We start from the raw sequence: 8,826 nt of genomic DNA, 5'->3' as shown, positions 1-8,826 counted from the left end.
TTTTGAAACAGCTTATTCAATTTTATTATTTGCTTAGCAAGAATTTTAAGACAAAACGTAAGGTTTTAATTAAGCCTGGAGGCCCAGAAATACTGGAGGAGTACAGTACAGATGAACTGATAGTTTACCTTTGGTCGTTACCTCTTCACTTCCTACAAAGTGAACCTACTGCTTTGTTCTGTAATAAGCTAGAGTAGTTATGGGTACAGTTGCAAGCTATGGCTGTAGCTACAGCACTTGTTTCTTGAGCTGAAGCTGAGCAGAGAGAGGCAGGTTCTGGCAAACAGCATGTCTTCTAACATCCTCCTGAGTTAGCTTCAGTTCTTGGGCACCGGTAAGGTTTGCAGGCACATGTGACTTGTAAGGTGACAGTGGCTAGCTTCTTAGTCTTTTGTAAATACTTCCGTAGCTGTCAGATGTATTTCTGAAGAAGAAAGGAGAGTTTAAATCTTACTGTGTAATCACTAACTGCCATACAATTAATAGTGCGTGCGTTGAGAGACTGTAACTGAAACTAACGCAGAAATACTTGTCTTGTAGCAGTAATGCAATGCTAAGCTTTACCAAAGATAGTCTGATTTCTCCCTTGCCCGCTATGCCACCGTACCAGCTGCTGGATTTGTATTCCCCGGATCTCAGTAGTCTCATACCTTTGATCCCATCTCTGGTCTGCTCAGTAGCTATTGCTTCTTCCAGCGGTGCTGCTTTCTAACCTTTGCCTGTTCTTTTCCTTTACACAGTAAAGGAGTCAGACCAGGTGCTATTCATTCAAGGAGGGGGAGGGGCAATTACTTTAACAGAGATGTAATGTTGAATTTTATTACACCTGCAGTTCTGGTGTTCAAGCCCTTCAGCACCCAACAGAACCGTGCATTTCTCTGGGTGATGTATCCGAGATGAGGAAACCCACAGAAAAAGAAAGCGCCCATGCTGGTTTATGCAAGACAGTATCAACCAGCTATGAACAACTACGTTTTTAAGACTGCTCTCTACAGAGGGGTTTAAGACATCAGAGGGAGATGGGTTTAACAGATTAGAGGGCAGGCTTTGAATCATTTATGTATCCCATTAGGTATCTAGTTCTTACGGCCAAAGGCCATGATACACCAGAACAAAAAGAAACTTTTGATTGTAGTAGTGGCAGTGCAGGAGTGTAAAAGGACTGACTACACACATCATAAGTGAAGTTGTGCCATAGGCTTTGTTAAACTTATTTTAAATAGAAATGAATTTAAGATCATTCCAAAGACAACATCTCATACAATTCTGCCAAACCTCTGGCCTTCACTTCAACTCCCTTTTAAATCTTACCCTGCGCAGATGAGGGTTGTTGGTTGTTTTGGGTTTTTTTTGAGAGCTATTTAGCAGCAGTGAGTTTTCCTTCTCTCAAAGATGCACTGCTAGAACAAGGAGGAAGATTACAGACTAGTTACAGCACTCTTCCATTCAAGAGGTACCAGAAAGGCGTAAGTTAGTAACAGGCATCTGAAAAAATTTAGCTACTGAAACAGAAAAAATGATTTCACCTAATCCAACCAGTGACCTTTGGAAAAACAACTTTTTTTTTTTTTCAGGAGCACACAGCCAGTCTGTACTGGGACATGAAAATGTCCATCCTTAATAGTGCCATGGTGCCAACTCTTCTGTTCACAGGTAGTTTGTTTGCAGGTACGCGTCCTCTTCAAACTTCCTCAGAGCTGAGCAATGGCAGAGACTAATGTTAAAACAACTTGAACAGAATTAATGACTCCAGCCTGGAACACTGCCTAACAGTGAAGAGCTGCAGGGAGTTAACTCAGATTTCCTTAGGATATAAGGCATTTTAGAAAGCTTCTCTTCCATTTCCTAGGTAGGAGCTGTGTTAGATCCATGACAACAGTACTTCCTTACAGGTACCATCGCCACACAGGTACCAGTTGTGTCACTATTGGGAGAATACCATGTTAGACCCTGGAGGCCCATGTGTTCCAACTTAAGTTGCTGCTCTATTTCCAGAGCAGTGTGACAGGTTTGGAAAAAATACATTTGATTTAAGGTCTCCATTTCACTCTCCGAGGGTTGCCTTACATTTCTAAGGTCTTGACCTTCTAATAAGGCCCATACCTATTATGTTTCTCATCTGCTACAACCTCCTGAAGCAGCACACCATCTGAGAGGGTGCTTTGTTTAGCAAAAACAATAATTGAAGTTTACTAGTCAAATTATTTCTCTAAGCATATTCTGATTTGCTAGCTATTAATTAAAACTTCAGCTAATAGCTAATACAAGTAGTGACACTAGGCATAAGATTAGAGGTACCTCTCAATTAGCAGATTCTTCCAGGTCAGCAATTTCCTTAGCAGCCTCTGTGTTATCTTATTCATCTCCCTGTGTTTTGTTGCCATCTTTAAATGACAGCTGAAAAGGACCTCTGGTGGTCAGCTAGACCAGCCTCCTGCCTTACATGGGACATCTTTAAAGCTTTCACAGGTGGTGATTCCACCGCCTCTGGCCATTCTGATCCAGTGCCATCACACTATACTCCTGGTGAAGCAGGTTTTCCTGACTACTCAGCCTGATGTTCCATGTCACAACTTGTTACATCAAGCACCTGACTCTGCTGAGAAGAGTCTGGCTCCACTGTATTTGTAACTACCCTTCAAGCAGCTGTAAGCTGTTAGTTCATCACTCCTTAGTGTCCTCCTTTCCAGAGTGAATGAGCCCAGTTTTCTCTTATTTCTCATCTGTCTGTTCAATAGCTTTCATCTGCTTCTACTTGCACGAGGAGCTGTTCTCTTAGCCTATTTCCTGTCTTTTCTTCCCATTTTCTTCAACATGTTGTAAACATCAAACTGATTTTAGTCTTATTATTCCTGCAAGCAGCCTTCCATTCTTGCCTTTCATGTAGGACAACTGTAAAAGGCAATTAAGTGTTACCAAAATGCTTTGTCGCTGAAAATTTTAGAACCTCAAGTATTTCTTCATGTTCTTAAAACACTTGAGGGTTTTTTTTTTTTTTTGCCTAGTTTTATGGAGGATTACTAACTACAGTTAGTCACTTGAAGCAAGCACATGAAGCATGTGCATCTCAAAGTCAATGGAATAAAGTGACATCATGATTCATGATGGATTTTTTTCATGCTGAATTTGGGAAACAAAATCCCTATTTAGCCAATGTGCTTTAAAATTACAGAGGATTCCTACTTCACTCTAGGTGTACTGAAAGGAAGAGTTGTTTTCTGGTACTGGAATTTGATATTTCTGTAGATGTTCAAAGTAAAAGGGGCTGAAGCCCCACGGAAGCAGGCTGTAGACTGCAAATGCAGACATACATAATTTGCAGAACAGGGTGTTTCTTGAAGCTGAGTAGGAAATAAGGCTGCAGTCCACCTTGTTTCTTGCTGCTGTGGAGGTAGACTAAACCCCATGTAACTCACCAATTGCATGGCAGTGAGCATGTGCAAATAGGCACTTAGGGATGCATTTGGAGCATTATCAAGCTCTGCAGATTTCAACACTGCTTCTGCTGTAGTCAGTGCTTCTTCTCGAGGCTCCAGCTTCTGTGATCAAAAGGCTTTATTAAGTCTCCATTCCTTCTGCTTGCTGAAAAAAGCTTGAAGTAATAAAAGGAGCACTGGCTCAGAGAGAAGGGAAATAAATTTTTCATTAGTGAGCTAAGAAAAAAAAAATGTATTCAGAGACAATTTCACAAGTTAATTGCCATGTCTCTATTTTTTTAAATATATAATTTCCAAAATCAATTACTCCAAGATAATTGGGGAGAACTCCGTGTGACTTTTAGTTGATAGTGCAGCAACGTTAGCCTTTTAGTTTAGGTCTTTTGAAACATCTCTCTTGATTGTTCCTACTTACTGTGCTTTAGTTCACATTACAGAGAGATCGCAAACTGGACCCTTTTGGACGAAACTTAGAGGAAGGTGCGCTCCAACCAGTGATGGGCACTCGGCCCTAACACCAGGCTAGAGTTATTCTGGGCAAAACCTCTGAAACGCATGCATCATGGGTGTCAAGTTCTCGGCAGCAACTTCCTCACCCCACAACTGAGCCCCTTATGGGCCACGTTAACTGACATGGGTACAGAGAGTCAGTCAGCTCCAGCCAGCCATGTCCTGCTGTCCAAAAACAGCACAGCAGCCCAGACCACAGCAGGACTGACCAACCAAGACAATACCCGGCTCTGTGCTGGCTCTGCGGAGAGTTCTTGGCCCTGCCCTCAGGCAAGGCTTTGAGGGGCACAGAAGTTGTAACACTCCTACAAAATGCCATGTGTTCGCTCAGTCCCTGAGCAAGCTGGGGGCTGCTGTACATTTGGCAGGAGGAACACAGATGTTGTTACATCAACCATTCTTCCCCGCCTCCCCCCAGTTTTTTTTAACTACTATATATGTATACACTCTTGCCACTCTTGCAGTTGTCCTGGTTAGAAAGTCCACATCTTGTTCCTTCCTTAGATGCTTGGAGAGGAGATTAAAAATTATATCCAGTAAAAGCACTGATTCAGTTAGTTACTCACTGTCTTTATCGCTGAAATGCTCGATCCTTACGAAAAGCAGCTTCTCTATGAGCATCATAATCCAAATCTGCTTGTTTTTCCTGCTGTTTTTTTGCCTGTTTTTCAGCCTGGTGAAGAAAAAGGATGTTAGCTGATACTTGTCAAACACCATCCCTTCCCACTTCTCTCCCCTGCCATACCCACCACTAAAAGGGTATATTGAATAGCTGAGTGAACATCAGCTCTCTTTGGTGACCTGCCCAGAAGATACAAGACAGCAGCAGTGACATGGTTAAAAAAATGGCATAATGACACCGGACACAATGTGATCTACCATTGTTGATCTTCCTTCTTATTATATGTAATATGTATCTTTCTTATTACCAGCCCTCCCAGGTAATCCTCCCCGACCAGCATGGGCCAAGTCAGCCTGGAAGAGGTTTCTGTTCCACTACTCTGCAAGGAGGCTGGTCCCCAACATCACAACATGCACACAAGTAAAAAACAAACAAAACATGCACATCACACCCACAGCAAGCTTCCTCTTTCCCACACACGAGATCTAGTACTATGGGTTTAGATGCATGCTTCTTCCTGCAGGGGCTGACAGGGTACAGCTCTTCTGTTTACCATTTGCTGGATCTGAATTTTCTGTACTTCCATGCTTGCATCATGCTGTCTTTGTTTCTTGGCTTTTTCCATTTCCAAGTAGACACGATCTGCTGTCATCCACTGATTACGATCCTTCTCATCCTCTGCTTTGTCCTCTCTCTCCTTTTCCACTTTCATCTTCATCTGTATTTTACAAAATACACAAAAAAAAGTTAACCAAGGAATGTGCCTGCTAAGCTGGAAGTCCTATCTTTCTGCAGAAGCAGCCCTGTGTATCAGTGTTCTGATAAGCACGGTCACTGTGGCTGGCCAGTGTCCAAGCCCAGGGCTGTCAGCAGCCCTGGCAGATGTGCACCCAACACGGAATGGGGGAGGGAGAGAGGACTCCAGGAAAGGTGTCAGTGGACCTTATGAAACATTCCGATGCCTGGCACCAGCTGTGATTTGGGACAGGCTCCTCGGTTGCAATAAGCAGTGCAGAGTCTGGGAAGTGCTTGCGCAAATTACCAACAATTATAGAGCCTTCCAACTCTAATTTTTTGAGAGAGGATTATCACATGTACCGCTTGCACCTTTCTTAAGAAGTTAGTTCTGAAACTATAGATGGTAAATATGAGAGGCAGCTGCTAAGTGAGAACTTGCATGCGCATCTCACTCAAGATGCCTGTGTTAGGACCTACAGCATTTCTAAAAGGTAGTCAGAAGTACAGGTATATGACAGAAAGAGGAATAAGAACAGGCTAGGTTTCTTACCACCGTGTCTCTGTGTTCAGCAATAGATTCAATGGCAGCCTTTTTTTTTGCTTCTTTCTCTTTGTTTTTAATTTGGTATTCATCTTCTACCTCTGCAGCTCCTCTAGCAAGACGATCATCTTCCATCTTCCATGCCTCGTTCATCTGTGCAGCTAGTTTTTCAAAAGCTTTGTCCTTGTGCTCTTGTATTTGCCTGCAGGAGAACATGAGCTACCATAATACACCAGGATATCCACTCAGGTTACCTGAGGCACTGCTCCTAACAAAGCCAGCAATCCCACTTCCACCCCCAACAGCACCAATTACTACTGGAACTGGCAGGCACTTCTTCTGGACTTTCTACTTCAAGTTTTAATTACAGAAAATTTGCTTGCATCACAAAGTTCTGGTTTTGCTGATATAAAAATTCAGAGTAACATTTGTCATAAAAATTAAATTGCAAGTTTGAATCTTAACACTGAAAACTGTAACCCTAGACTCACCTATTAGTCTCTGCATCTTTTTCTCTTGTCAGATCAGCCATCATTTCTTTTCCTTTAATATAAGCCTTAATCCGATCATCATCTTCATCTTCTTTTTGTTTCTCTTCAGCTTTAACTATTTTCTGTTCAGCTACATATTCCTGTTTAAATGGAAGAGTACTTTTATTTAGAATGAGCTTTTGGAAACATGAACTGAAAAAAAAATATCTAGCAGACTTCAGGCCTAGCTTATAATAAGAGTTAGGTTGTTGCTCTCATTGCATCAGTGTAGAAGCTAGAGAAGATAGAAAGCCAGAGATGGCACAGAATTCTCATGACCTACTTACCACAAAAGTAAAATTATTATGTGGTTGCAGCCCTAAGCACAGTATCTTTTTATATTCTTTCCTCTACTTCCCTACAGGCTCCAACTGTACTGCTCCCATCCTGCGTATCATTCACACAGCACAGGCTCTGAAGGGCTCAAACAGTAAGAGCCTGTAGAACCATAAAAAATGTACAGCACAAAGCATTTTGTCATCACATAGAAGTGGCAGTTCTGGTATATATAGCTTTTATTGCATATACAAGGTTTGGGGCAAATGGGGTAAAATTTGTGTAACCAAGGTAAGAAGACATATGGGGGGGGGAGCAAGTAGGGTTTCAGTGGGAATTCTCTGCTCTTACTGTCTCACGTGCCAACCCGCCTCATCATTGCAGCACCTCCGCTTCAGTCTCCCTGCTCAAGCAGGCATGGGGAGGGAAACAGTAGGTGTGGTTAAGTAGGTCTTGACTAATTTTCTGAACATCTCCAATCATAAAGGGAAAGTCAAATTCAGAAGATATCGACATGTTCAGACTCAGGCTATTCCCTCTTCCTAACAAAGGAAAACAGGCTTAAAATAGAGCAGGTACATGGAACCTAAATCAAGTTCTCAAGTCAACAACAATGTCCTTGTGGTCTATAGCAGACTTTTTCCATCATAGACCAGTCAAAGTTCAGGTGCCACATTACAATTTCCAAGAGGCCTTTCTCAAAAGCACAGAGGAAAGACATGGCTTGCATCTGGCAGGGTAGGCGTATAATCTGAAGCTGCCAGCAAACCTCCTGTTGCCAGTAAGCCCGTCAATTCATGGGCCTAACACAACCGCTTCACTCCAGGCGGCCAAAGTGAAACAAGCATTTTTGAACTGTATGCTTTCCTGTTACTTACATGATACAGCCTCTGGCGTTCAACTTTTTCCTCCTGTTCCTTTTCTTTTCCCCTCTGAATTTCCAATTGGTACAATCCGTGCAGTCTCTGCATTTTTTCCCCTTCTCTTTTATCTTCTAGCTTGGCCAGATCTGCCTGATGCTTGTGCTCCTTTATTCTGAATCGGAAAAAGGAGTTGAATAAGCAAGCTAGGGAATGCATGAAATGCTGAGCAGATACAGATTCTGCACATCTACAGGTACTTTTAACAGTAAAAAAACCTGATACTTTGAAATGAAAGTAGAATGTCAGAAATCAAAAACAGAATCACGGTTTTTAAAAGGTACCTGCAAATCCTTTGTCCAATGCTCAGTCCTAGTGCAAGGCTGATGGTTAAGCCTATACTAGCAAAAGCAAACAGGACCAGCATGTGGACTCAAATATTAGATTGAATTTGATTAGCTTGTTTCATTGTTAGCCCGTGTACAAACTGGGCTTTTGCCACGGCACTGTGCAAGCCATGGCCGCATCGTCAGCACGAATGATTCTGGGCTGGGGGAAGCAGTGATAAGAGTTTTGCCTCAGGGTGACAACCCACTTGCTCTCAGTACCAAAATACAGACTGTCTTGATTAATTTATTAGGACAGACACTGCCACCGGCAAGAAGAGGCGCCTCCGAAGATGGAGAACAGTCACGGAGGAAACAGCGGGCGAGGAGGATCAGAAACAACGCTTTAGAAGGGGTGAGTCACCCAGCCCCAGGCGCGGCCCGGGGGGGGCGGCAGCTGCCGGGGAGACCCGAACGCCCCCCGCCACCCTACCGGCGGGACAGGCGGGTCCCGACAGCCCAGAGCTACCCACGGGAGGATTTTTATTATTATTTTTAACCCAAACCGCACTCCCGAGGGCACCGCCGGACTCACTGCTCCAGCTGCTCCTGGGCCACGGCCCGGCGCTCCAAGTAGCGGCTGCGCTCCAGCTCTGCCTCACGGCGGGCGGCGTCCGGCCCATCGCGGTCCATTGTCGGCCCTTCGCCACCGCGTCCCGGCGCCTGCCTCTCCCGGGAAGCCTGCCGAGAGAATGAGACGGCTCCTTACCGACAGCGAGTCCTGGGGAGTCGGGGCTTTTTCGGTAGAGGGAGGCAAGGCGGCCGCGGCGAGCCGTGCCCGCGGGAGCAGCCCCGGTAAGGAAAATGACTTTACCTGAGGCGCCAACAGCAGCCGGGGACAAAGGAGGAACGGCGGGCGGTGGCCGACGGCTGTTATAGTGGCCCGGCGCCCCGCCCTTTCCCGCCCAGCCCGCCGGATGGCGGGC

At 44.3% G+C, this 8,826-nt stretch overlaps 1 protein-coding gene across 6 annotated transcripts; it reads right to left on the bottom strand.

Annotated features, from left to right (window-relative positions):
- Window positions 1-8,802, bottom strand: LOC141746932 (cilia- and flagella- associated protein 210-like). 6 transcript variants are annotated; one of them, XR_012588540.1, is made up of 10 exons: window positions 8,715-8,802; window positions 8,436-8,581; window positions 7,533-7,689; window positions 6,340-6,479; window positions 5,858-6,050; window positions 5,123-5,287; window positions 4,514-4,620; window positions 3,417-3,613; window positions 1,527-1,697; window positions 1-424 (listed from the first exon to the last, which is right to left on the bottom strand). XR_012588540.1 is itself a non-coding variant. In XM_074596322.1 (8 exons), the coding sequence occupies exons 2-7, from the start codon at window positions 8,531-8,533 to the stop codon at window positions 4,519-4,521; spliced, it is 855 nt and encodes a 284-aa protein (XP_074452423.1). In that variant the 5' UTR covers window positions 8,534-8,581; window positions 8,715-8,802; the 3' UTR covers window positions 1-3,613; window positions 4,514-4,518. The 6 variants fall into 6 exon arrangements, 2 of the variants coding, with proteins under 2 accessions (XP_074452423.1, XP_074452424.1); XR_012588539.1 differs by lacking the exon at window positions 1,527-1,697; XR_012588541.1 differs by lacking the exon at window positions 1,527-1,697 and having other exon boundaries at window positions 3,417-3,592.
- Between the last annotated feature and the right edge of the window lie 24 nt (window positions 8,803-8,826).

The sequence above is a fragment of the Larus michahellis genome, chromosome 7 (assembly GCF_964199755.1).
Source record: "Larus michahellis chromosome 7, bLarMic1.1, whole genome shotgun sequence".
Lineage (NCBI taxonomy): Eukaryota > Metazoa > Chordata > Aves > Charadriiformes > Laridae > Larus > Larus michahellis.
Note: the sequence above shows the minus strand (reverse complement) of the source record. Positions and strands in the feature narration are given on the sequence as shown.